A 26,856-nucleotide genomic window follows, 5' to 3' on the forward strand; every position below is an offset into this window, starting at 1 on the left:
TCAATCTGAACTTGTAAGATGATATTAGGATAAGGATCGAAAAACAGAGAAACCATAAGGGGTATTGCACTCTGGATGAGATGCTTTCGTTCCTTGAGCCTTTAATTCACATTGTGTCGTCTCCAGATCAAGGCAGCTTCGGAAAGGAGCAATATAAATTGGTTCAAATTGAGAGTCGTTTGAGTTTGAGCACTTTCCCATGAAGTCGAGATTCCTTGCTCACAGTAGGCATATAATGTACAGACAATCCGAGTTTCCCAAAATGTAGTCCAGTGATTGATTATGCAGCGAGTTTGACATGCTTGTTCGGACTTTGGGGAGCAGTTGCAGCTCTTTAATAATCCGAAATGTCGTCTGGTATTGGTGCCCCTAGAACTGAAAAACATATCTCCCTCACTCTCCTTTCGATCGCCATCTGCCACTTGGAAATAGGTCTTTTTGCATCAGCTGCTTCTTCATAGGTTTTCCTGAGGTTTTTCTCCTCCACTTCCTCGAAGACTTTGGCTACTTTTTCAATGTCGTATTCGGTGACATCCACACTATCACCAATAACTCTGACGACCCAATCGGGTTTATATATAGAGTGATGTTCTTGCCTTGACTCGAAGGTTCCGATGATGTTCACTCGTTTCAGGTAGGAGTAAGCTTCGACCGCTTTTAATATGTGGGGATCCTTCTTTTCAATCAATTGGTCTTGGCTGAGAATTTCGTGATAGCAGAAATCTTCCATCTTACCTACATCCACATAAACTACAATATCAAAGCTTCTATTAATCTCGCCTCTCAAGAAGTAATCAGCCAAGCTACAGGCTTCGCTCAACTCCTTGGGGGATGCTTTCCTGTATCTGTTGTAATCAACAGCTTCGCTAGAAGCATCTTTGAATTGATTATGGTAGTGTAAAATGAATTCACCAAGATGACGAATCAAGGCCTCAATGTGATTGTCCCAGCTAACACGCCATTCTTGGTAGTTGCTTGCTCCCTTTAACGTGATAACATCAAATGGGATTTTATTATCCCAATAATCATCAACACGTTCAGTGAAAAATCTGGCTGAAAAGCGTGGAACACGTCTAGGTAAAGGTTGATCGTTTGGAATGGGTTTACAGACCTCTCTAACAGTTTTACCACACAGAGGCTTGTCAAAACCATCTGTCCTTTCCTCAACTCTTTGGACGATCAAGGCCAGTATTTCACTCGCAAGCATCTATTTTTCGGACTAGAAGAAATCTATTCATTTCGAGAAACCTCGGTCTGCCATCTTTTTGAACAAAGACCCATAGGGTGCATGTGAAGGAATTTTCTTAACTTCATTTCTGGTGAGGGCAAATCACGATCGGAATTTCCAAAGATGCATGAATTTACGATAAAGGATTCCATGATGATGGAATCATGAGAGGAATAAGTAGGAAGGCTCTTTCAGGACGGGAAGATAAGGAAGCAGAAGTTGGACTTGTGGCTGAATACAGGAATTTGGTATGAAGATAGGGTGGGTTTGACGTTTAGTGACGATGAATCGGTAATGTATAAGTTAAAACCTTATGATTTATCCATATCAGGATCAACCATCGACAGTTCTTCGTTGATTTCGTGTTAGAAGGTATTCAAGATGCGGTCCTCCTTCTTGTATATCCAGGTCTGTGATTCAGACGGGACTAGAGTATGAAGAATTGACAATTTAAATTTTTTTTTGATCAGGAGGGTTGATTTACGAAGCAATTCACACAGCCAATTTCATTGTCCAGAAACGACTTTTCCAGACATGTCGTAGTTCGACTCCTCAGATAACTGACGGTAACTTCTGATCAGTCCGATAAGAAGATTCTTCTCTTTTTATTCTACTTTCGCCGACATTTCTGTGAAATTTTGTGATGATAACCCCATTTCAGGGATGTGTTTATTCGCCACGAATACGGTGCACTAGCCACATCGTTAACTGGTCCAGTCCCATTTGGTCCAGTCCTACTGGGTCCAACCCTACATGGTCCAATTAATAAAGAAGCAAATCCGCGGCGTTTAGGTTCGATTTTAGCAATTTTGACATAAACATTAGGTGATTTTTGCTAAACCGCTGAAAATGTATTCCTAGGCAGACTTGTTGGTGAGTTACCATCAAAGTCCACCAAAGGGACCTAGAACCACCTCCTCCACGATGTGCTAAAGCTCTTTATTGAATAATGTTCTTCAGAAAATGATTTTGATTAAATCTTGAAATGTAGCCCTGAGGGCCATCAAGACCTTAACGAAGTATGCATCATTACCAACCATAACCCTCAGCCCAATAGCCCCTCAGCCCAATTATGCCCACTTCCACCTAAACCTGTATTGTACCCCGGCTTCCAAAAGAAACGGCTAAATAAACTCCTACTACGTCACGCCAGCCAAAGCCCCCTTGGAACATCTATAAATGCAGCCGCCCCACTGAGACTCACCCTCTCAGAACTACACCACCAACTTTCAAACCCAAAACCGCAGCACAAATGCGAATCAATTCGATCAGCTAATTTCTCCATTTTTGCCCAGCAACCTTCCCAAACAGTACAAATGCGGATGCCGTTTCGTGATCCATCGTAACGCCTGAACTAGCAACTGCACCACGGCTATCCTGACCCGCCCGGGCCAAATCCGACTCCAGCAGGTGGCGATGAGGCCAGCCTAAGTAAATTATCCCTCAAAAGAAGAAAACAAAATATTGCAAAAGCATCAATGGAGCTAAAATATTACCCTTCAAATTGTGGAAAACTCGGTAATTGAGCCACCGCCGATCTCTAACGCAACAAGGCCACGGAGACAGGACCGAATTTTAGCAAAGACAAAGACATCTAAAAGAAGCGACTTTGGCGCCATTGTCTGGCAACTTCCAGGGGCCATTCGAAGCTGCAGCGGATTGAAGAATCAAGGATGAAGAAGAAGGAAAGAGGAATAACAAGAAGAAAAGAACAAAAGCAATTGGATAAAAATACAGAAAATTGAAAGCACCCAAACGCACCCGACAGCACGGCGCAGCACAACGACTGGTTGTGAACCTGGCACTGCATCCCTCGTCTAAGGCTATATCTGTGTCTCAGGCAATAGAGGCGCCCCACCAGAGCAAGAAAGAAAAAGCGAAAAGTCACTGTGGTTTTGGAAAATTCAACAAATTCCATCACTTTTCCAATTTTAAAATAGAAGAAAACGGCTTCTTCCCACCACCCACCCCGCCCCACCAGTGCACCCTGTATCTCGCTTTTTCAAAAGCCACTCCAAATCTCCAACGCGAACCACCATCTCTTCTTCATGAGCGCATCTGGAGAATTCACCCGTACTCAGATTTTCGGCACCGTGTTCGAGATCACGTCTCGTTATACGGATCTCAACCCCGTGGGCATGGGTGCTTTTGGCCTCGTGTGCCTGGCGGTCGATAAGCTCACTGGACAGAACGTGGCGGTGAAGAAGATCATGAAACCGTTTTCCACGTCGGTGTTGGCCAAGAGAACCTACAGAGAACTCAAGTTGTTGAAGCACTTGCGCCATGAGAACTTGATCACGCTCGACGATATCTTTTTGTCGCCGTTGGAGGACATCTACTTTGTTACCGAGTTGCAGGGCACAGACCTCCACCGCTTGTTGACGTCCCGCCCCTTGGAGAAACAGTTCATCCAGTACTTCACGTACCAGATCTTGCGAGGCCTCAAGTACGTGCACTCGGCGGGCGTGATCCACCGTGACTTGAAGCCGCTGAACATCTTGATCAACGAGAACTGTGACCTCAAGATCTGCGACTTCGGCTTGGCCAGAGTCCAGGACCCCCAGATGACCGGCTACGTGTCCACGCGGTACTACAGAGCGCCGGAGATCATGTTGACGTGGCAAAAGTACGACACCGAGGTGGACCTCTGGTCCGTCGGGTGCATTTTGGCCGAGATGATCGAGGGCAAGCCGCTTTTCCCCGGCCGTGACCACGTCCACCAGTTCTCCATCATCACAGAGCTCTTGGGCTCGCCTCCGGCCGACGTGATCGAGACCATCTGCTCCGAAAACACCTTGCGTTTTGTCCAGTCCTTGCCCCACAGAGATCCCATCCCATTCAGCGAGCGTTTTGCCCAGTGCACCCACGTTGAGCCCGACGCCATCGACCTCTTGTCGAAAATGCTCATTTTCGACCCCAAGAAGCGTATCTCGGCCGCCGACGCCTTGACCCACCAGTACATGGAGCCCTATCACGACCCCACCGATGAGCCCATCTGTGAGACCAAGTTCGACTGGAGTTTCAACGACGCAGACTTGCCTGTGGACACCTGGCGTGTGATGATGTACTCGGAGATTTTGGACTTCCACCAGATGAGCGGTGCTGGCCAGGACCCCTCCTTGCCAAACGATGCCGCCCAAGCCCAGGCCAGCTTGATGCAGAACGACCTGGTTGTGCGTGAGCAGCTTGAGGAGAAGGAGCAGACGTAAGCACGATGACGATATAGAGGTGCTGGCAGGCTGCTACTGCTAGGATGCAATTGGTTCTGGGGGTGGAGCCCGAGCGGTGGATGCTGACTCTGGAGGCTTTTTCTAGCTCTAGAATCATCTAGTGGCTTCCTCTCCTCGCCCACTTGCCCTCCGGTAATGAGACATTCGCTTGGCTTCAGAAACTTGGGTCCGATCCGGATATGCCCACAAACCACTCCCCAGCACCACCCCACACACTGGACAGAGCTCGACTCAAATAGGATAAAACGTGAAAACCGGACTCGCCGTGCCATTGTAGCCCTTTTACCTCCTCTTTTCGTTATCTTTGCAACCAGGTGTGCACACACCCCAGATTATCACCACTTATCCACTACACCTCCAACAAACTCCACATTATGCCCTCTATTTCCCCATTGGGCGAGCGGCTCACAAAAGACACCCTCAATGACTACAACGTTGCAGTTACATACAAGGATCTACCGCTGGAACCGGATTTCTTTGAATGCCACATTGACTTTTCCAGTTCGATAAGCGAGACCTCCAATGGATCAGCCAAAAACGGAGATAAGGAAGAGGCGCCTCAAGGTGGGTGGTTTCTGGGTATTTTCTCACTGGAGAAATCCACATTGGTCGAGCAGCCCAAAGAGAAACAGCTCCTTCTAGGCTATGTTCAGCTTATAGGGTACATCAGATTGAACAACCTTATAGGCAGTGACGGATCTGCTAATGCCGCCAATAACCCGTACTGGAAGAATCCTGAATACCTTGAGCTTTACGGAAAGAACGAGCTAGAGTTGGAAATAGACACGGTCAAGAAAACGCCGTTTTTGAAGCAGTACGGTGAAGATGCTGCTAAGAAGCGGACTGGAGGGGTCAGCGACCTCAATTCCACAAGCTACGACGGCAGAACGCAGTATCTCGTGCACGATCTTGCTTATCAGTTCAATTCATTGTCGAAAGCGCCAGATAATCCCGAAACACATTCTGAAGAATTGGCCAGAGAGATCCATGAAAATACCATTCCTTTCTATGTGACGGCACAGCTGCTTCTCTTCTCCAATAGCAACATCAAAGGAGGCCAGGAAAAATACGTTGTGAAGGTTCCCAAGCCACCGAACGACCTCCCGCCTTCGTACAATACCAAGCTGACTGGAGCAGCCGGTGACGCTGGACTCGTTTCCATTCAGTACGCTTTGGTGGTGGGTGTTTCAGAAGAGGACGCTGGGAACCTCACGCCCCGAAGCGTCTACTTCCCGTTTGAGTTTCGTCTGGGTAAAAAGGGCTGGGATAGAGAATGGCTACAGAACGATTATCTTCAGCATCCAGTGGTTGATAAAGACTGGAAGGCGACGATTGTGGACGAAACGACCCCTTCGAAAGCGGCGCCATCTGGTCTGAAAGAAAAACTCCTCCGTGACATCGATACACTTATAGAAAGCGATGTGCACGTTGTGGCTGCAAACGAGAGAAGAAAGAGCTCTGTTTCCAAGTCGCTCACCGAAAACAAGGGTTTCATTTCCCAGCTTCCCCTGAAACTCCGTGTCAGCTACCAGATCAGAATCAACAGCGTGGCGCTTTGTACGCTCACAATGTCAAAGCCGTTTTACCATGTTGGTGAGGAGGTTCATTTTTTCCTAGACAGTGCACAGCAGAACGACGACGGCGCCCGTGTGGTCGGCTACCAGGCTTACGTGGAAGCTCACGAAGTCTTCAACCTAGAACAAAAACTGGATCAACAGGAAAAACAGCCGTTTGTCAACACCTACAAAGTGACACCTACAGTCAAGCAAAACCTCTTTGCCACGGCCTTGGCGGAAAACTGGGATTCCGAAAGCAGCCCTATGAGAGTGGGTAATGCGATCACCTTGTCCAGCCATATCACACAGCAATTCCAGAGCTCCAAGTTCATGGATCTCCGGTATTTCTTTGTGTGCAAATTCCTCCTCAACGAGTTCACCAAACCCGACGCCACCGAGTCCATCAAAGACTACGCCGACTACATACAGGCGTACAAGGTGGACAACGAAGGTACGGAGTTCAAATTTGCCATTCCGTTGGTGGTTTTGCCATGAGATAAGATGTCTTGCGGTCACATATGGTTGCGAAAACGAGGCACAGAAGGTCGACGATGACGCAGGTGCGGTTAATGGCCAATGACCTTCTGTATAGTACCGTAAAGATGGTTCGTCAAAAATCAGGTGCATTTTACGCCACCCTTGCCACCTGATTTGGCTTCCCCAACTTTGGCTTGCTATACTGTGTGGTCCCCAAAAAATAATACCCTACCCATTCCATCGCTGCACCAGTGCACCACAAAACGCACGCCTCCGTCACGCCGCACCATGCCCCACATAAAAGGACGGCTGATTCCTGAAATCGGCCAGCCCCTTACAAACTATTTGTTTTTTTCGGTTTTTGATCCAATGTCTTCTGTGATTGTTTCTCATGTCTCCACAGCGGTTTCTCCCGCTCAATTAAAGGAATTCTTTGCCTTCTGCGGGGTGATCCGTCTGGTGGACGATCTCGGCAAAGATGATAACGGGTACAACAAGTTTCAGGTGAATTTCGAGCTGGAGAAGGCGCTTTCGACCGCAATGCTCTTGAATGATGCAGAATTGGACCAGGTGCCGATCGTGGTGAAGGAGGAGAATCCCCCTTCGTACGCGGATTTGTCGGAGAAGAAGGAGGTGTCTGGCGATAACAAGATCCAGACCAACGAGAAGTCGGACGCTGCTACCATCACGGGCGACACCGAGTACGACGACATTCTGCAGGAGGAAAAGCCCAAGCTGGCCATTTTGGCGCAGCTCTTGGCGTCTGGGTACAGCTTGTCGGACGATTTGATCACACGTGCCGTGAAGTTTGACAATGAGAAGGGCTACACCAGCAAGTTCAAGTCGTTCTTGACCGACTTGGACCAAAAGTACGTGGGCTCGCAGGAGCCAGGAACACATGCTAACAGGGGCATCAACAAGGCTCTGGAGGGGATCAATTCGCTTCACGAGTCGTTCAAGGGCCTGTCTTACCACCAAAAGTTGCAGCACTACTTTGACAAGGCGCTGTCGCACCCTTATGGTATCAAGGTGCATGAGTTCTACAAGCTGCTTTCCAAGGAGGTTCAGGATGTGCACCGTGAGGCGAAGCGTTTGTATGAGTTGAAGAAGACCGACAAGAACAATACCGGTGCCAATGCTGTCGACCTGCCAATTCAGTTCCCTGATGCTGAGAAGTCCTAATGAGTTCCATAGACTTTAGTGCGAGCATTGAGGGCACAAACGCACTTTGCAATCACAAACACTTTGCAACAAACTTCTTCTTCATATTTCTTTAATGATAAAAATTGTCCGGACTTTGATCCATCACCCCAGGCAGATGTACAATATGGGATTCTGGGACGAGGGAACCCTCCTTGTGGAAATGCCTCAAGACTCTGTACAAGTAAGGCAGCTACTCATTTTGCATCTGCAATTCAGCTACATTAAAAACTTGCTGACAAAGTATGTTGTTACCGGAGATCAATTGAGTATTTACTAACCCTAGTACTGCGCTTGTTGTGCTTTGGCAACGAGGTAAGAGAAACTGCCTGGGAGAAGTAGGTGTTGCACTAAGAATGCTTCTTTTCGAATATCGACAATTAACCCTCACAAAAGATGAGGTAAGAAATATGGATGCTTCATTGAAAACAGTTCTTTTTGAGCTGTTAGAGTTTTTGGAAGCCTGGATAGACGAAATGTGGCACCATGGTATCAAGTGTGTGCAATCGGCAGATGCCGTTTGTTGATCCAGCCCTCCAGGATAGTGTCAATTTTGGATAGTTAAGCGATAATAAATGGTCATTAAGTATTAAAAAATCGTAAATGTGGATTCTTTAACAAGTTCCGTTTCAAGATGATGATGTCAACTCTTTTTATTGCAATCCACGTATCTCACCTTCGACCAGTCTATCTTGGGTGGAGGTCTGTACTCCACCTCTGGATCGTATTCCAGAAGGTAGCTTGGATCACGAACATTGGCAATTGTGGCTTCAAGAAGGTTTAATTTTGGCCCAGGGTTTCTCGAGTTGTTGGTGCATGTCTTTTTTCGGTGAAGCTTTCGGTAAAGCCGTTGAAGCAAGTTTAGGAGAACTATTAACACTATGAAGCATGTAAGTAGAAATAATTGTTGTTGCATAATAAAGTACGATATCAATCAACAAGGTCACAACTTCATCAAGGTCCGTCGCACCCTGGATCGCCAGTCATGTGCTTCCTGACATATCGCTAGTCACAAAGCCGTTGAGCTCTTTCGTTTAGTTAAAGTCCAGAATTCAAAACTGGTGGTAAATCGAGATGTTTCTCTCCCTGTTCTGTAGATCAATTGAGAAGCACTACTGATTCACCAAACCAATGTAAGATGCCTATATGAAATGAACATCAATTGGCTCAAACAGTTCAGAAATTCCAATTTATAAGCTCAATTTCATTTGTTCACTTCGTGCAAATGACCCTCCTATTTTTAATGACATCAGGATGTGTTAATCAGCACCAGTATAGTATGGCTGCAAACGAACGAAGATACCAGCACCTCCACCATTCAGCCAACGTCTTTTTACAATTTTTCTTTTTGTTTCAAAAACCCAACAATGCCCACCCTCGTATCTAAATCTACAAATTTACTGTATCTACCATATTCTCACCTCGGAGATCGACCTCCATTTATCGCCAAGATGGAAGATATGTACCGAAGGTGAGAACCGACGATACTCCGGCGGGGGTCCCCACCCACCACCACAAACCAAATTCCACTAAGAAACGAAAGTAAACAATTCTTTCAAAAATTCCTTTTCTCTAAGCTCAACATGCCCACCGCTTCTCTTTTGCAACTTCCATTTTTCTTGTGACTGCGAGTTCCTCGGATAAACTGCTGCCGAGGCTGAGAAAACGCCCCACTGGTGCCCCCCATTTTTCCGGCCCCACCATCACCAACGAGAAACACCTTTCACGAAACAAAAAAAATGGGAAATTTACACCGCCCGGTTTCCCATGTGACGCGACCGGATAGACCAGACGGAAAGTGTACTATTTCCTGCACACAGGGCGGGCTCCCACCACCCCAAAACAACACTACGCCTCCACCAGCATGTCACAAGAGCGCTCTACTTTCCCACTGACGTCGTCAGGCCCATCCACCAATCACACGAGCTCCTCCGTCGGACGCGAAATCCCACCCAATTCACGCAAATAAAGGTTCTGTACTGCATACAAGTACCGTTTGTCTCAGGCCCCGGAGGGTGACTCGATTGCGACTCACAACAGCCGCCCCGGGCCCGCGGATGTACCCCAGACCCCGGCTTAACCAGGATAGCCAGAGATGTTAGGAAGAAAAAAAAAAAAAAATTGTAAAATATAAAAATTAGGCTGGAATTACGCAGCTCTATATATATTTAAATGGAAGAACCCCCGCTGGCCTGGGTGGAGACGGTCATCTGGCCCGGTGCGGTCCTCGGGGAAATGGAAGATTGGAGTATGAAAAATCACCGTTTTTGTGGGGTATATAAGGCGAGTGGTCCCACGCAAAACCCACCCGAACAGAAAAAATCGAATATGCTGACCCAGAAAAAAGGAGGTTCCGTAACCGATCTCGTCGCCGGCGGTGTGGCCGGTTTGTTTGAGGCCTTGTGCTGCCACCCCTTGGACACCGTCAAGGTCAGAATGCAGTTGTACAGAAAGTCTGGCCAGAAACCCCCAGGATTCGTCAGAACCGGTATCAACATTGTCCAGAAGGAGACCTTCATGTCTCTCTACAAAGGTCTTGGTGCCGTTGTGCTCGGAATTGTGCCCAAGATGGGTATTCGTTTCCAGTCGTACGAGTTCTACAGATCGCTTTTGAGGGACAAGGACGGCAAGATCTCCACCGGTAGCACTTTCCTCGCTGGTGTCGGTGCCGGTACCACCGAAGCCGTGATTGTCGTGAACCCTATGGAGGTTGTCAAGATCAGATTACAAGCCCAGCACCACTCTATGGCCGACCCATTGGATGTTCCAAAGTACAGAAACGCTCTCCACGCTGCCTACGTCATTATTCGTGAAGAAGGTTTCTCCACGTTGTACAGAGGTGTTTCCTTGACTGCTGCTAGACAGGCGTCCAACCAGGGTGTGAACTTCACTGTGTACTCCAAGGTGAAGGAGTTCTTGCAGGGCTACCAGAACTTGGAGGTTCTTCCCTCGTGGCAGACGTCCTTGGTTGGTTTGTTCTCTGGTGCTTTGGGTCCTCTTTCCAACGCTCCTTTGGACACCATCAAGACCAGATTGCAAAAGTCCACTTATGCCTCCAACGAGTCTGGCTGGGTCAGAATCGCCAAGATCGGTAAGCAGTTGATCAAGGAGGAGGGTGTCAATGCCTTGTACAAGGGTATCACGCCTAGAATCATGAGAGTGGCACCTGGCCAGGCTGTGACCTTCACGGTGTACGAGTTCATGAAGGGTGTTTTGTCTGGCAACGCTTTGCCCGGCAGCAACAAGAAGCTCGAGTAGGTTCTGCGTTAGAAGCTACGCCAGGTATTTATCGCACGTGCCGTGCCGCTTGCATACATAAAAAGTTGATAAACGATAGAGTAGATGGTTGTAGGTCATGTTTGGTCCGTTGGTCCGAGGAAAGTTGAAATTTTCAATTTGGGATTGTAAGGTGAACAATTCACGTCACCGACGTCATTGACGTCATTGGGAGGAAAGAAGGTGTATTTTGGGGTGTTAAGAGTGTCAGACTAAATCGGCCCGGGCACTCGAGGTATATGTACTGCAGGTAGGTTAATGGCACCCCGGAAATATCTTCCGAATCGAAGTCACCAAACGAAGCTTTAAATTCAAAAACCGTAAGATCCATGCTCAATTGGGCCTTAGTAATTTTCCAAGGCCAGTTCCGGCTGTTTCACACCCGGAATCGGAAGTGCCATTATGGTGACCTGATCCACCATACAGGTCGCCTCAGGCAGTTGCCGCCTACTCCATCACCACTTTCTTCCTATTCCCAAAATCAGCCAATGTTCAGTCGTGTGCTGCCTATTTTTCGCCGTGTGCCTCTAAATAGCCTTGTTGCGGCTCCCCGTTTTTCCAGGTCCCTCAAAACCTCGTCTCTGGCTCTCGTCAGGTACCAAGGTAAGACTAGAAAGGTTAACGAAATCAGCCCAGAAGAGGTCAGACGCTACCAGGAGAAGTACGCACTGAATACCGGCTCCCAAAATGGCAGCTCTCAGTTTTACTACCAGGAAAATCCCTCGCTGGACCCTCTGGCGTTTCAGAATGATCCATCTCAATTCAGAACGGTTTTTGAAGTGCCACCAAATGAAAACGGCATAATTACAGAGCACGATGGAATTTACGATATTCTCAAAGAGCCTACTTTGGTAATTGAACGTCAGGTGGAATTCATGAACGTCGTTATTGGCTTTGAACAGGCAAACAGATATAAGATCATGAACTCCAATGGTGACCAGATTGCTTACATGGAAGAGAAGGATTTCGGCATCATGAAGGCAATTGGACGTCAATTCTTCCGTTTGCATCGTCCCTTCGAGCTTGAGGTTTTCAACAACTACGGCGACTTGCTCCTCACCATCAAGAGACCGTTTTCTTTCATCAATTCGCATATCAAAGCGCTTTTACCCGGATACGACGAAAGGGGGAACATCATGCACGAAATTGTTGGAGAGTCGGTTCAGAAATGGCACTTGTGGCGCAGACGGTACGATTTGTTCAAGCTTGAGGATGAAGTAACCGATGAATATGAGCAATACGGAGCAATTGACTCCGGCTTCCTTGCCTTCGACTTCCCTGTTTACAACAACAACGGCGACGTCATTGCGTCCGTGGATAGGAATTGGGTCGGATTGGGCAGAGAGCTTTTCACAGATACCGGTGTCTACATTGTCAGAATGGACCCGTCTGCATTCGCCGGAATGGGTCTGATGTACCCTAGCGTGGCTGGTCCATTGACACTAGATCAACGTGCGGTGTTGTTGGGTAATGCTGTGAGTATTGACTTTGACTATTTCTCGAGGCACTCCAGAAGTGGTGGAGGCTTTTTGAGTTTTAGCGACTGGGAGTAGACAATTGCAGAACGTCGAATCGGCTCCAAATACAGACAAGCGTTCAATTGTATAGTAATCAAGGCATGCGAGGGTGATATGTATTTTCATTGGCAATGGTCACATCTCCAGCACCTCGAGTGCTAGGTTGGGGTATATTGGAATGATGCAATGTGATGATGCCTTTCATTGATACCAAATGCGCTTCTTGATTTGGTCCTCTTCGAGCCCTGTGCACCTTCGCTAACCCTTTATTCATCTCACTTGTAAAACCCCTGAGATTGACGTGCTAGGGATTTCTTTCTTGCCAGCTCAAGAAGCTCCTCCCACTCATCATCACTCATACTCTGCAGAATATTCTTCAAAAGAGCCACTGTCAACTTGGGGAAATCGTGTCTTCTAAAGATGTTCTCCTGCTTCCACGTCTCACGCTTACGAAGCTCCTGCTGTACGCTGAACTCGTCGTTCAAGTGCTTGTACTGCTCCAATTTGTTATTCGTAATGGCCATCAAAGAAAAACGGATTTCGCCCAGGTACTTGTCAATACGCCTTTGCAACACGCGGGGAAGCACATCGTAGAAGTGGTCTGGCGCATCCAAGGTCTCGTGCTTGATTGGATACTGTTTCAAGCCATCTAACTCGTATACGGTGTTGTTGATGTTGAGGTATGTGATGAAGTGGAAAAGACCGTCATCCTTGTCATCTAGATCCGGCGGTGGGAGCTGGTCGCTATCAATGAATTTAGGTGCCGAAAAGGAGTTATGCACAGACCTCAAGGTCTCAGAGTTGGATAGCGTTTCTCCAGCCATTTCTGGATCAAAGCCAGCAACGAACGCACGCAAGTTATTGAGCTCTGCGCCGATATCGATATCATCCAATTTGTTGAGCAACGAATTGAGTACCGCCTGTGTGGCACAAGCATTCTGGATGGTCTGGTTGGCGAAAAAGATACCCTTATCAGCGTATTCCGTATCGTATTCTCCGTCAAGAGGCAATTTCTTAGCGGCATACTCACGGTCGAGTTTGCTGTATTTGAATAAGAAAACCACGGCATACACGGGTGCAGCAGCCAAGAGAGACTCCTTATCTATAGCATAGAGTTCGTCAAACTGGACATTCTGAACGCCCAAACGCTCCACAAGTTCCGTGAAAACGCCCTGCTCTTGTTAGTATAAAGTTAAAGGTCACGTGAGCCTCGTCAGTCACATACCGCGTCAGAATCTATGGTATTCCAGCCCCAGGACATGATAAAGAAGGTGTAGTTGCGAACTGTTGATAGTAGTGTACCTGGCGTTAAAAAGGCTCCCACACTAGACAAGAAGCCACCGTAGAAATCCCATAAAACTCGGCGATTCTACTAATTTATATTCGAAGGTTTTTAAAATCTAGCTATCAAAATCATTTAGTTCCCGGATCATGCCTTTTAATGGGGTATAGGATGTGCCACACCCGTGCACCACGGGTTTATCTGTCTCCAACACGCTACTTACACCTCAACCACAATGGACGTGCAAAAGACCCTAGACAATATCGTCAGTTTTACTGACCTCGATGCTCTTTTCAAGAGAGGATCTCTGGAGATCTTTCCTTCTGCTCTTCAGCAGCAGCAGACCGTTATCACCGTGGTTCTCGTGCTTCTAGGTATGTATCTTGAGTTTCAGAGAATGGCGTCAGGGGGGCGCTAAAAGCGAAATATTGCTTGTCAAATCTTGATGGGTTCTCCGGAGAAAGATTATGGAAGGAGATTTCGTGCTTTTTGCATGCAATCTTCATGGTTTGGTCGGATTCTGTGACTTTTCAGACAAGACACGTCTGGCCCATACGACGTGGATCTCGAGGAAGATACGTCAACTGATCCAATCACCCCAGACTTACTTGTGCACCTCATTAATTCACCAATGAACCGCTTCAATGCCCTGTTGACCTAATCCACCACACAATACTAACAATCAGCATTCGTGTCTCTCGCCTTGGCCTTCCTTAACAGAAGCTCGCCCGCCAAGTACTTCAGCAGCGCTGCCGTTGCGTCTGTCTCCATCGGTTTGGGCTCCATCTATGTTGCCAACTTTTTCGGCGTGTATATCTAGTTGCATAATGAATGCTCTGTGAGTGAACCCTGTAGGATATCAAGTAGAGGGGGAGAGGGAGGGGCTTGAACAATCTAAAACAGGAGATTGTTTGATCAAAAGTGTGATCTCAATTGAATAAACTGATTCGTCAACCTCGGGGTCAGTATGAGTACTACCTACGGTCCAAGTCCATTGAATCAGAATATGGGGGCTATGTCCACCTTCCAGTTTCCTATTTCCCAAATTATCTCAATTTTAATGGAATAGCGGGCAAGTCAGTTTGGATGACCACAACTACAGAACCTACCGTTTTCACCATCTCATCCATCACCTCAATATGGAAACTCCACAAAATCCTCCACTTGTACCTATAAAGTCAAACCGTTTCTCCGATTCTCTCATCATCCACCACCATGTCCGACTGCCATATTGAAAGTTTTGTAGTGCTCGAAGAATTCAACAAAGATTCTTTTGATGCGCTGAAGGTTGCAAATTCTGTTCATGATACAATCGAGCATTTTGCAGCCAGCTATGTGGGACACTCCACCCAGACTTTTGAAACCGCTCATACCATTTGTGCCATCACAGAAGCCAGATTTCGTTTTGCAGGTCCTACTGCCGAAGCACAAAAGATCAATGCTTCTTTGTATGAAGAAACCGCTCGGATCAAGCCTTCTCAGGAAAGACCCATGAGGATTGAATATGTGGTTCGTGGCGATTCGAGAAAGTTCCAGTCCTTTCATGGATACTGTGAGTTCAATTGCAACGGAAGACAGTTTGATTACAAGAAGGAGCTTTTTCCAATGACAAAAGCACTTTATGGAGAGAAGAGTAAGCCGAATCAGGCAAGCATTACCGGTCCAGATGGAGCAGTCATTAAAATGAATTCTGACTTCTTCCTGCCCTTTTATGGGTCTCACGAATGCAGCAGAATCGTGGTTCCCAAAACAAGAATCAGCAGTTTTCTAGATGTCTGTTTGGAAAGCACAGATAAGGCAAATCTCGTCATCACCAACGTCACAGTCGAGCTCCACAGGCTCACCTATACAAAACACGAAAAGCAAAACACAATTTTCTTTCCGCTGAAACCCGTTACAAAGCACAGTTATGTGACTATTTCCAGCAGAGACTGTTTCAAGAAATTGGGCCAATCTGACGATTCAGAAAAAGACTGTGTCCCTGTTTCTCCAAAGCTTTTGAGAGGCGCTTTGCCCATTTTAGAGCCCACTCTTTACTGCAACGACTCCATGAGAAGTTATGGCATCAAGGTGAAGGTGACACTTTTACATCTCCACCATTCTTCGTGGACACAAACTTTGGAGAATTTTGTTGAAGTCCAGGTTGGCTCGCTTTGTTTTGACAAGCCCAAGATTCAAAATATCCCATTTTTAGGCGAAAGACAGAAGACTGAGCGTCTCAGATCCATTGAGGTTTTCGACAGATTCAGGTTTAGTCCAGGTCTAGTCACTGAGGGTCTTGTGAATAAGGCCAAAAGAAAGGGTCTTCTTTACCATCAGCACAAGTGTGAGACCATCACGGACGATGCTTCTGTGACGATTTTCTCGACTGTTCTGGCGAAAGTTCCCAGAATGAGTGGCATTGAGCAGAAGGAGAGAGATTCTCGGGTTCGGTTGGAAAATCTTGCTTTTGCGGGAAGTCCCAAGAGAGCAAAGCTATAGAGCAAGGCATAACAAGTATACAGACTTATAGGAAGAGCAAAGTGAGGGAGTTGTAAAGTTAGCTAGGATCATAGGTTCAATTGCTGACAACGAGGATTAGAGTACCACTGTTCTGGTTGGTGATGTTATATCTTGATAATAAAGTACAGAATCAATAAAATAGCAATCAAAAGGGCCATCACAGAATAAAAGAACAAAAAAAAAAAGGAAAAAAAAAATAAGAAAAGGGATCAAAGAGTCCTTATAAGCTGAACTGTAGTCATATAAGCAATGTGAAAAACACGATGCTTCTCCAGAGCAACTACAATAGAACCGGGAGAACATAATTTTTCGTTTATACACTGTGTTGGCATTAGGGCCATTGAAAATATCAAAAGCACATCTCTTTTTTTTTTTGAATTCATCAGCAGTCGTGTGCTTATATGTGCCTGTCCCCATTTTGCAGCCACTAAGTGGACCAACCGAACCCAAAGCTACAGTCTGAAATTCCAGGGTAATATCTCAACTCTAGAGAGGCAAATAATGAGGAAGAGCAGTTTATTAAATTACACAGGGAACGAATACAGATTACCATGATACTCATTCGCTCTATACTCACAGAACCCACCCAAACAACTCCACCAATGCACCCTTCTTTGAACCAAAACAACACCCACCTTAACAGATTTCTGTAAATCATATAAACACTTCTCTTTCCCCTTCTTGTTCTTTTTTTTTCTTCTTTCTTAAAATGCTCAACCCACCCACCGTACCTCCACCAAACCTCGAACCTACACCATCTACACTTTCGCGATTTCCACCACCATGCTCAGTGTTCTTCGTCTTTGGGTCCTAGCTGCCCTATTCCTCTTTGTGGCCTCACGTGAGCTGGGCGACGTCTACGCCAACGACCCCAATGTCTACGAACTCACGCCGCTGAACTTCGACAAAGTCGTCCACCGCTCCAACTACACCTCCATCGTGAAGTTCTACGCTCCATGGTGTGGTTACTGCAAACAGTTGCTGCCCGTGTGGCACAAATTGGGCAAGTTTCTTCATAAAGAAGGGAAATACGGTGTCCACGTTGCGGCAGTCAACTGTGACAAGGAGTCCAACAAGCCCTTGTGTGCTGCTTATAGGGTCCAAGGCTTCCCTACGTTGATGCTGTTCAGACCGCCCAAATACGCCCCGGGCAAGGCCAAGGCAAACCTGAAGCACGTGCCTGAACCGTACAACGGCCAGCGGTCGCTCAAGGCCATCACGGACTATGTGTCTACGAGAATCAAGAACTACGTGGATCGGATCCATGGGTTGAAGGGACTTCCGGAGTTTCTCGAAGGCCAGGGACCACGCGTGGTGCTTCTTCTGAAAAATACGAATATTTCGCCGGTCTACAAAACGATGGCCATTGACTTTTTGTCGAAAGTGACGTTTGGGTACTTGAAGACGGATGTCGCTGAACCAGCCTCTGTGACTGTGGATGGCAAAAAGGTGCAGTTGCCTATTGAGGAGGGCGACACGCTTCCGATTTTGCTTTTGTGGGACTCGGAAAAGGGCGAGTTTTCTCGTTATCTGAAGGGAAAGCTCACCAATAAGCACGAGATGGAGGCCTGGGTTCAGGAACAGACGGGTGTCAAGCCATCGGAGGGCGGTCTTTCGAAGAAGGACAAGAAGTACTACGCCAAGTATAGAGGCGAGCGGGTCCACGATGAGCTTTAGTGGTGGGGGAGATCTGAGGTGAGCGATATCTGGTGGATTTTGGAAAAGAAGTTGCCAGTGAAGTTCTGATTGCCGGGAATTCGTCATTTTTCGGAAATAAAAAGTGCCACTTGAAGTACTTATTGGTGTTATTTGTCAGTTGTGAGAATAAAAGTTCCAAGTTACAGCTAGGCTCTTAGATACTCAATGAATCGTGAATAGTGCTGGAAGGTAAGTTCTGATCCTTAAAGCAGATGACTTCTTTTTTCAATTAAGAGCCTATTTTGGCCCTCCGCCAAGTTGATTGCTCAATTGTATAAATATCTATAGACTGGCGATCGCCTTCTACTTTGGATCCATGATTTCCATGACCTCTTCTTCAAAGTCAATCTAAGCCCCAAAACCAAGGCTATTCCCCTCTAGCTCCATCTCTACCAACGCCTAGAGATCCCTCACACACCCACCTTGTCCATCATGGCAAGAATGTCATCCACATCGTCCACCTTCTTCGACTCCTCCTTCTTGGCCTCCTCCTTCTCGGCACCCTGGACCCAGTTGACAACTTGGTCCACAAGCAACTTGGAATTGGGCACAAAATGGCCACCAGGATGCTTCAACAAGTCCAGGTTCTTCTTACTGGTCTCATAGAAAGTGTATGCCCTATCCTCTCCAACCACTGTATCTAATTCTCCCACAACATGCAAAAGACGAGTTTTTGTCAGAGCACCGTCATCGTCCGTGTAGTACTTTTTGAAATCTGGCATAAGCGAAACGTCAATCTTGAATCCAGAGTAAAGCACGGCAAAGTCAAGGTCGATGCCGAAAAGCTCGTTGAACTTGTGGACCAAGGCTCCAGCAAAACACGCTCCTTGTGAAAATCCAATAATGCCTTTGAGAGGAAGATTACCCTCCTCTTTCTCGAAGACTCCCTCCTCATTGAGCAATTCACCGTCCTTGATGTACCTCTTCACGGTATCGATGGCAGAGTCGATTTCATATGTATTATCGGGATTCTTGACCCACCAGGCACGGTACTTCAAGGCATCGTCATCTCCACCTACAGCTCCAAACTTGGAAAGCAGATCGGTGGTTGGAAGTTCAGCTGGTGAAAGTTGAATGGGTGCATTGAGATAGACTGCTTTAAGCTTGTACTGAGCTAGCTTTTTTCTTAAAGCCAGTGTCTTGGCATAAAACGCCAGAGCCAGCTGTGTGTAGCCATGGAGAAATAGCACCTTGGCTGTATACTCTATGTTCTTTTTCGCCATCTGGGTGGAATCTAGTTTATATCTATATGCGCGCCCACCTAGTAGTATTCGGAATTGACCGCTAGGTTTTCATTTTTCCTTCACCTTCATATCATACCGCAGCTGCTTAGGCGTACTTCAGAAGCTCAAGGATGTCACGAAGAACGACGATCTTCCTGTCTCCCTCGTAGTAAGTCAGGTAGTCGTCTTTCTGCTTCAACTGCTCATATTCCTTCTCAACTTCAACGAAGTGGTACACGCTGCCAAAGCCGAGGTCGTAAGCCGCCTTGACGTTGATCTCGCTGTCATCCACAAACGAGAGCTGCCACAAGGCTGCCGGGTCCTTGGCGTCCACTTGCACGGTGTCTAGACATCTGAAGAAGAACTCGTCCATCGGCTTGCAAATGATGGGGATCTCGGAGTAGTCGCAGAAGGTCAAACCGTCGAAAAGATCACCCAAGCCCAAGAACGAAATCACACGCAAGGCGTGGTTCTTGTATGCGTTGGTGATGAGCCACAATACGTCGTAGTGGTGAGATTCCTTGATCTTGATAATCATGTTGCGCAACTCCTCGTTGTAGCCCAAGACAGACTTCAAGTCAAGCGAATCGTCCACTTGCGAGTTATACTCTAACGCGTCCACCTGGTGGTTTCTGACTAATCCTTCGAGGGCCAATCCATACGTCTTGTAGTAGTTCATGTGCAACTCGTGAGCTTCATCGTCGTTCAACTGCAAGTTTTGCTTGAAGTAGTTGTGGATTTTAACCTGCATCATGTCGTGGATCTTGGTGGAACGCTTGTAGAGACAGTTGTCGATGTCAAAGAAGAAGATCTTCTTGTTCTTCAATTCCTCAGGCAATGGTCCGTGGCCATATGGCAACGTCACGGTGGTTCCTGGCTTCTGGCCATCAATTTCTGGGTTCTCGTAAACAAGTGGTTTCTCCGTGGAAGTGGTCATATTGGATAAAGAGTGTAGGTGACTCTTATCGGTATACATGCTGTAATAGCCGAGAGCCACACCAGTACACCACGTGGACCCTCCGGGGCCGATTTCTTGGATGGTTGCTAATTAGGGTCCTCGTAGAAAATGTCTTTTTGAATAAGCAGAATGTTTTTGTTGAGTACTGTGCTGAAGTGGTCGAGGGTGTGGTAGGCCTCGCTCAATGCCGCTGAAACATCCGTTTTGTATGGGATGTCGTTGCTGAGGAATAGCCAATGACTCATGTCTTGCTGAAGACGATCTTTGAGGGTCTGGAGTTGGATGTGGAGGTTCAAAAACGGTTTTTTGTTGATATCGGAGTAGAGGAGCTCCGTGAGAAGCTTGGTGCAAATTCTGGTCTTGTAGACATAGCTGTAGATTGGGTTTGCCTGAGCTGCGTGATCGGAGGAAGACAGATTCGGTAGGGAGTCATTGAAGACCTGACTGATCTCCTCAATGGTGATCATGTCATTTGTAGTTTTAGTGTCTAGCGTTTGCTGATCCTTGAGGAAGCCTCGAATAAGCAGATACAAAACGTCGATTGCCTCGCCCTTTTCGTGCCTGAAGGCGGTATGAAGGTTGTTCAAGAAATCGAAGATCAACTCGTAGTGTTTTTGCTTGCTGGCATCGGGCTTCTTGTTGAAAAAGTGAAGCTGTAATTTCATCAAGATGTCCCACAACTGCAGGCCCAAATCTAGCAGCACCACACGTCTGAAAACCGGTTTGATGATGAGATCTATAAGCGAATTTCGTTCCCTCCTGTTAGCGTAAAAGTCGGAAGATGCAAGCACGAAATTGAGAAGGTAGGACTCTGAATGACCAGAGGCATCACAAGACTCAAATAGCAACGCCGTTCGTAGAAGCGAAAGACGGACGGTATTGTTGAAATGCTGCATTTTCAAAGGCAATTCGTGAGATGCCTTGGTTCCGCTAACTCCTTCCATGAAGTCCAAGCCACCGCTTCTTTCATCATATTGCTGAAGAAACCGGAAAACACCCTCCAAAACGGTCTCGTCCACGCATGTATCGATAAAGTACACAGCAATGTCCATGGAAGTGACGCCCATCGCTTTGAGTGACCTCGAATACGCCGGAAATAAGCCCTCATCTAGACATAACGCCAAGGTCTCTATAACCCTAGCTTTTTCATCGGAAACATCACCCAATTTCGGACGATAGCAGTCTCCAAAGAAAAAGAAGTGCCTGTGAGTTCTCAAGGAGTAGTGGTTGGCGTAGTGGCTCTGCACATACGCTTGAATCAACGAATGGCCTGTTTTGTATGTGTAATTCAAGGCCAGACCGTTTTCGTTCAACTCCGCTAGTGCCTCCTTCCTGATTCGTTCAAGCTCCTCCTGCTGCCGTTCAGTTTTCTCCTTCTCCTCCTCGATGTGTTTCGAGATCTCCTTGGCCTTCTTTAGAAGACTGGTGTTTTTGGCTCCCTGAGTAAGGAAAATGGCAGGGATTGAAATCTCGTCGTCTTCTGGTTTTTTCACAATTGGCTTTGGCGAAAGGCGCTTTATCGTTTTGCTTCCGCCCGGCCGGATCGCCTCGAGAATGTCGTCATCGTCTGTTCCACTCAGAATCTCCTCGCTGCTGCTCATATAGTTGATCGCGCGTATTTTGGTGATGGTGTAGGTGGGTTGAGAAGGAGGGTGGGATTTTGAAAAATCATCAGGGGAGAAAAAGTCGGGAGGTATTTGGAAGAAGCGTTTTGGGTGGAATCGGGGAATTCATTTTGAAGGTTTCAGCTGAAGAATCGTGGAGTGTGGAGAAAGGGATGGGTGGATGTGGCTGCGAAAGTGGCCTGATAAGGTCGATCGAAGATGATCAAATTGATTCAAGGGGAATCGTACTTTTTGAAATGGGCAAACCGAGATAGACATGAGTCGCTCATAATGAAATAGAAGGTAGGCTGTTGTTGATGCCAGTTTTGTCAGTACAGTTGAGGAGCTTTGTGCATCAAAGAGGCCCATAAAATGAAGGATAGTATGGGATACATTTATACAATTTGGAATAAAAGCGATGGATAGAGTGATCATTTTGAGAACCTGGGAATATTTCTTGAATTTTCAGTATTTACTGGGGTGAAGTTTACAAGGGGGAGCTGAATATTCGCTGCGTATAGAAAATGTAATGGAGAAATGCAGAATACCCACAAATTGCAAGGCTTGTCCACATAAATTAAGGTTTTTGAATAGTCATCAAATTTGTTGAAATGACATCTTGCAAACGGAAGTTCCTATTCTTTTCCAATTTTTATCATTCGTGAATCCAACGAAAGAGATCTTTAGTTGCACTTCACCAACACGATTTCAAAGGTGGATGCAGAAAGTACACTCCCTAAACTTTATTCCAGAATAAAAAGTCGCCCGACATAAAAATGAACAAACTGCCGCCGCTTATTTGCGAAATTGGATGAAATGGTTCTCTTCTCGGAGTTCACCTCCGCGTTTGCAGCCATTCCAAGCCACCGGACCAACTCCGAGGTGACATCTTAACAAACTGTACCATCAAAAGACACACTAATCGACAGCACCATTGGACCCTAGAAGCAATACAGATCCAACTTCTAAGTCATGTATTGCCAATGCCAGGCAATGTGAACTACAGAGGCTCCGGTAGACAATCACTACATGCCAATTGAAAAGGTGAATGGTACTTTTTCACCATCCAGAAAAATGGCGCATTTCGGAAATTGAGGCCACTCGCCGACAATGAAAAAGTTCACCACCACTATGGCGGACAGCGAAAACCAGCTTTTCACGAACGCCGTAGTCTCCACCATTCGTGCCGTACGTCTTCCAGGGCCAAATGGCGTATTTTTTAAAAATTCAACGAAAGTCTAAAGAGAGACAGCTTTGAGCCATTTTGAAATGCACTAAAAAAACTATTTCCATGTCAATATAGGTTTGAAGGTAGCCTCGCAGTCTGGCACTTCTCGATGAAGATTCCACAAAACCACCCATCCCAATGCCCTTCAAAATTTGACCAAAACACACCCCAACACCAAAAAACATTCATTCAATTCCTTTTTTATTGCTCATATACATACTATTTTTCTTTTCATAAATCGATTTTTGATGTGCCCCATTACCCTTCATTAACCGAGCCTCCAGCCTTTTTCAGTCGCAGCCGTCCATGGTGCCGTACGGCAGCCACTAGCGCCCCTCCTATTACCACATACCCCGGAAACAAGAAAAAGTATAAATACAGCAGGATCCCCCGCTTCCCCAGACCCTTCTCTTTTTTCCTTTTCTCCAAAGAACCCCCTACTTTTACGTTTCCTCGCCAATTGCCATCCCTTCCGGCCCGATCCCTCGCCAACTTCGCGTTTCCTTCCTCCACATTTCCTCCAACTCCCTACTCTTCTTCTTCCATGCTGTTTGACAAACTCGCCTTGGAGCCCCTTTTTGAAAAGATCGACGAGCTCCAGCCGGCCTTCATCGAGCGCTTGCGCCGTGCCATCGCCATTCCCTCGGTTTCGTCCGACGAATCGCTCAGACCAAAAGTGGTGGAAATGGCGGCTTTCCTAGTCAACGAACTCACCACCTTGGGTTTCGCCGACATCCAGCTCAAGGACTTGGGCAAACAGCCCCCTCCAGTGAGCAACCCCGACTTGCTTTTGCCACCCATTGTGTTGGCCCGTTTCGGCAACGACGAAAAGAAGAAAACCGTCTTGGTCTACGGCCACTACGACGTCCAGCCTGCTGGCTTGGAGGACGGCTGGGCCTCGGAGCCTTTTGAAATGACCCACGACGAGCAGGCCGGCATCTTGTACGGCAGAGGCTCCACCGACGACAAAGGTCCAGTTATGGGCTGGTTGAACGTTGTGGAGGCCCACAATGCCTTGGGCTGGGAATTGCCTGTCAACTTGGTGGTGTGTTTCGAGGGCATGGAGGAGTCTGGATCCTTGGGTCTTGAAGGTCTCATTGCCCGTGAAGCCCAGAACTACTTCAAGGGCGTGGACGCTGTGTGTATTTCTGACAACTACTGGTTGGGCACCACCAAGCCTGTGTTGACATACGGATTGCGTGGATGCAACTACTACCAGGTGCTGATTTCCGGCCCTGGCGCCGATCTCCACTCGGGTATTTTCGGCGGTGTGGTCGCCGAACCCATGACCGACTTGGTCCAGGTGCTTTCGCTGTTGGTTTCCTCTGACGGTACTATTTTGGTTCCTGGCATCGACGAGATGGTGGCTAAATTGACTCCTGAAGAGGACGCTCTCTACGACGACATTGACTTCTCCGTGGACGAGTTGCAGGCTGCCCTGGGCTCCAAGACCGCTTTGTACGACAACAAGAAGGACATCTTGAAGCACCGCTGGAGATACCCATCCTTGTCGATCCACGGTGTGGAGGGTGCCTTTTCTGGTGCTGGTGCTAAGACTGTCATTCCTGCCAAGGTTACCGGTAAGTTCTCCATCAGAACCGTGCCTGACATTGACCTGGCCAAATTGGACCTGTTGGTTTTCGCCCATGTAACCAAGGCGTTCAAGCAGCTCAAGTCCAAGAACCAGATGAAGGTGGAGTTGATCCACGACGGTGACTACTGGAAGTCCGATCCTTTCAACGAGTCCTTCACCGCTGCCTCCAAGGCCACTGAGCACGTTTGGAACGTCAAGCCAGACTTCACCAGAGAAGGTGGCTCGATTCCAATCACCTTGACTTTCGAGAAGGAGTTGGGCACACAGGTGCTTCTTTTGCCCATGGGCCGTGGTGACGACGGCGCCCACTCCATCAATGAGAAGTTGAACGTCAGCAACTACATCAACGGTTGCAAGACCTTGGGTGGCTACTTGCACTACTACGGCCAATAGACGTTTGCTGTATGAATATTCAACCGACGAAAAACAGAAAAAGTTGTAGATTTTGAGGATTTGATGACACCTGGCTGAGTAGACTGGGAATTGGGGTCCATTGTGTCACTTGTGGGGTCTTCCATTGTATGATTTCGCAGCCATTTCTGGTAGTAGCATCTTGTGATGTATGGTTGGAGAAGTTTTCAAAAGATGGAAGACAAAAAAAAAAAGTGACTTTTTTGCTTTTAAGTAGTCCAAGTAGAAGGATTCAAAAAAGAAAAAAAAAAAAAAAATCCGATCCATCTTTTTGTTGATGTGCTGGAAATGGAGGGCCTTTTGACCTCACAGTGACTCTGCTGAGATGGAGATCTTTCGCAAATGCCGATATTCAAACACCGGCCTTCACTTCAAATCTTCAACTTCACGCCAAAATTCAAAAAATCTTCTTTTTTTCAAAAAAGTAAAAAAAATCTTCCAACGGCCTGGCCCAACTTTGCCAAAGACGTCCCGCCAAAATTGGGCTGAGAACGACCGAGAAAAAATCTGAGAAACACCATCACCATACGGTTCACACCAGTTTCCTCCCCGTGCATCGCCCCAAGTCTTCCGCTGACCCGGCCTCTCCTGTCACTCTCTTCTCCTGATATCCCCGCTTCCATCGATACCAAAAACACCCGCCATGTCGGAAAACTTGAAAAGAGCCGAGTCCTTGTTCAACAGGATCATGAACCAGAACAAGCCGGGAGAGACGAAATCAGCCCCTCAGGGAAATTCTCACAGACACAGCCAAAACGAAAACAGGGGCCACCGGCTGCTGTATCGCAGGGGCAGAGAACACAACCTGAAAAACTCTGAACACCATGGAAACGGAAATCGTCATGAACACCACAAGGAAGAGACTCTTGCCAGCATCGACTTGCCTAAACGGGACCCTGTCAAGGAGGCACAGGCAGCAGTGGCCAAGGTCCCACAGGATCACCACGTTTTACCCTATTGCTGGACGGTTTGGCATCATCTGAGACTGAAGGTCAAGCCTGAGGAAACCGAGGCCGATAAGGACAACACCTCCTCGGCTTCTGCTGCCGTGGACTCGTATCTCCAAACCACCAACGAGATCGAATTCCGTGACGTGGCCCACCCGGACGAAACCACCAAAACGATAGCATCTGTGGAGCAGTTGTGGGGCAGTTTGAGCCAGACCAAACGTGCTTTTGAGTTGCACCACAGCACACAGCTCCTTATTTTCAAAACAGGCATCAATCCCGTGTGGGAAGACCCTATAAATGCCAAGGGAGGCCGCTGGGTATTCCGTTTTGGCCGTCGTTCCCATCCTGGCCATACTGACAAAGACCCAGAAATGAGCGCCAGGGTCAGACAGAGAACGTCGATGATTTGGGAGAGACTTGTGCTCCGGACGTTGACGGGCTCGCTTATTCCCGACAAGCAGTACCTGAAGCATGTTCAAGAGCAGCTTTTGAGCGATATCTCTGGACTTGCCTTGAGTATCCGCCGTGACGAAGACATCGTCAGTTTGTGGAACTCCAACTTACATTTTGGCCGTCGCCGTGGCGACGACGAGGACAAAAAGCCCTTGCAGCCCTTCCAGGCGAGAAGAATCATGTGTGATGCCATTTTGCGTGTGATTCGTGAATGTGACCTAATTCTTCAGGGCTCTGACTGCGTGGAGACGACTGCCACGGGATCCACCGAGCGTGTGGCTGGCGTTTCTTTTGAATACAGACTTCACGCTGAGTCCAACAGCACGACCATGTACTGGGACCGTATGCGGAGAAGAAACCACCACAAGGAGGAGCCACGTGAGGAGGAGGCCGTCGCCTGAAGTTATTAAGGACATTTGCGAGATTTGGACGTTTTGAAGGTTTTGAGATATTGGATTGAGATCGAATG

At 47.3% G+C, this 26,856-nt stretch overlaps 14 protein-coding genes across 14 annotated transcripts; 9 read left to right on the forward strand and 5 right to left on the reverse strand. All coding sequences in view use genetic code 12, as the record gives it.

Moving 5' to 3' along the window:
• Positions 1–334: 334 nt before the first annotated feature.
• CXQ87_001355 (uncharacterized protein) lies at positions 335–1,207 on the reverse strand (the record flags this gene model as incomplete). The annotated part of the gene is made up of 1 exon (XM_025479895.1): positions 335–1,207. The coding sequence occupies one exon, from the start codon at positions 1,205–1,207 to the stop codon at positions 335–337; it is 873 nt and encodes a 290-aa protein (XP_025339368.1).
• A 2,069-nt stretch (positions 1,208–3,276) lies between these two features.
• HOG1 (mitogen-activated protein kinase) lies at positions 3,277–4,437 on the forward strand (the record flags this gene model as incomplete). Its single annotated transcript, XM_025479896.1, has 1 exon — positions 3,277–4,437. The coding sequence occupies one exon, from the start codon at positions 3,277–3,279 to the stop codon at positions 4,435–4,437; it is 1,161 nt and encodes a 386-aa protein (XP_025339369.1).
• Positions 4,438–4,832: 395 nt separating this feature from the next.
• Positions 4,833–6,509, forward strand: CXQ87_001357 (uncharacterized protein; the record flags this gene model as incomplete). Its single annotated transcript, XM_025479897.1, has 1 exon — positions 4,833–6,509. One exon carries the CDS (start codon positions 4,833–4,835, stop codon positions 6,507–6,509), a length of 1,677 nt encoding a protein of 558 aa, XP_025339370.1.
• Positions 6,510–6,860: 351 nt separating this feature from the next.
• On the forward strand, positions 6,861–7,673 carry CXQ87_001358 (uncharacterized protein; the record flags this gene model as incomplete). Its single annotated transcript, XM_025479898.1, has 1 exon — positions 6,861–7,673. The coding sequence occupies one exon, from the start codon at positions 6,861–6,863 to the stop codon at positions 7,671–7,673; it is 813 nt and encodes a 270-aa protein (XP_025339371.1).
• Positions 7,674–10,019: 2,346 nt separating this feature from the next.
• SFC1 (Sfc1p) lies at positions 10,020–10,949 on the forward strand (the record flags this gene model as incomplete). Its single annotated transcript, XM_025479899.1, has 1 exon — positions 10,020–10,949. The coding sequence occupies one exon, from the start codon at positions 10,020–10,022 to the stop codon at positions 10,947–10,949; it is 930 nt and encodes a 309-aa protein (XP_025339372.1).
• A 506-nt stretch (positions 10,950–11,455) lies between these two features.
• On the forward strand, positions 11,456–12,520 carry CXQ87_001360 (uncharacterized protein; the record flags this gene model as incomplete). The annotated part of the gene is made up of 1 exon (XM_025479900.1): positions 11,456–12,520. One exon carries the CDS (start codon positions 11,456–11,458, stop codon positions 12,518–12,520), a length of 1,065 nt encoding a protein of 354 aa, XP_025339373.1.
• A 239-nt stretch (positions 12,521–12,759) lies between these two features.
• Positions 12,760–13,745, reverse strand: YUH2 (Yuh2p; the record flags this gene model as incomplete). The annotated part of the gene is made up of 2 exons (XM_025479901.1): positions 12,760–13,659; positions 13,710–13,745. The coding sequence occupies 2 exons, from the start codon at positions 13,743–13,745 to the stop codon at positions 12,760–12,762; spliced, it is 936 nt and encodes a 311-aa protein (XP_025339374.1).
• A 1,236-nt stretch (positions 13,746–14,981) lies between these two features.
• CXQ87_001362 (uncharacterized protein) lies at positions 14,982–16,247 on the forward strand (the record flags this gene model as incomplete). The annotated part of the gene is made up of 1 exon (XM_025479902.1): positions 14,982–16,247. One exon carries the CDS (start codon positions 14,982–14,984, stop codon positions 16,245–16,247), a length of 1,266 nt encoding a protein of 421 aa, XP_025339375.1.
• Positions 16,248–17,051: 804 nt separating this feature from the next.
• Positions 17,052–17,945, forward strand: CXQ87_001363 (protein disulfide isomerase; the record flags this gene model as incomplete). The annotated part of the gene is made up of 1 exon (XM_025479903.1): positions 17,052–17,945. The coding sequence occupies one exon, from the start codon at positions 17,052–17,054 to the stop codon at positions 17,943–17,945; it is 894 nt and encodes a 297-aa protein (XP_025339376.1).
• A 431-nt stretch (positions 17,946–18,376) lies between these two features.
• On the reverse strand, positions 18,377–19,189 carry CXQ87_001364 (putative serine hydrolase; the record flags this gene model as incomplete). The annotated part of the gene is made up of 1 exon (XM_025479904.1): positions 18,377–19,189. One exon carries the CDS (start codon positions 19,187–19,189, stop codon positions 18,377–18,379), a length of 813 nt encoding a protein of 270 aa, XP_025339377.1.
• A 106-nt stretch (positions 19,190–19,295) lies between these two features.
• On the reverse strand, positions 19,296–20,126 carry CXQ87_001365 (nucleotidase; the record flags this gene model as incomplete). The annotated part of the gene is made up of 1 exon (XM_025479905.1): positions 19,296–20,126. One exon carries the CDS (start codon positions 20,124–20,126, stop codon positions 19,296–19,298), a length of 831 nt encoding a protein of 276 aa, XP_025339378.1.
• Positions 20,127–20,233: 107 nt separating this feature from the next.
• On the reverse strand, positions 20,234–21,748 carry CXQ87_001366 (uncharacterized protein; the record flags this gene model as incomplete). Its single annotated transcript, XM_025479906.1, has 1 exon — positions 20,234–21,748. The coding sequence occupies one exon, from the start codon at positions 21,746–21,748 to the stop codon at positions 20,234–20,236; it is 1,515 nt and encodes a 504-aa protein (XP_025339379.1).
• Positions 21,749–23,523: 1,775 nt separating this feature from the next.
• On the forward strand, positions 23,524–24,966 carry CXQ87_001367 (metallodipeptidase; the record flags this gene model as incomplete). The annotated part of the gene is made up of 1 exon (XM_025479907.1): positions 23,524–24,966. The coding sequence occupies one exon, from the start codon at positions 23,524–23,526 to the stop codon at positions 24,964–24,966; it is 1,443 nt and encodes a 480-aa protein (XP_025339380.1).
• Positions 24,967–25,627: 661 nt separating this feature from the next.
• CXQ87_001368 (uncharacterized protein) lies at positions 25,628–26,788 on the forward strand (the record flags this gene model as incomplete). Its single annotated transcript, XM_025479908.1, has 1 exon — positions 25,628–26,788. The coding sequence occupies one exon, from the start codon at positions 25,628–25,630 to the stop codon at positions 26,786–26,788; it is 1,161 nt and encodes a 386-aa protein (XP_025339381.1).
• Between the last annotated feature and the right edge of the window lie 68 nt (positions 26,789–26,856).

This window comes from Candidozyma duobushaemuli (assembly GCF_002926085.2).
Source record: "Candidozyma duobushaemuli strain B09383 chromosome Unknown A_B09383, whole genome shotgun sequence".
Classification (NCBI taxonomy): Eukaryota; Fungi; Ascomycota; class Pichiomycetes; order Serinales; family Metschnikowiaceae; genus Candidozyma; species Candidozyma duobushaemuli.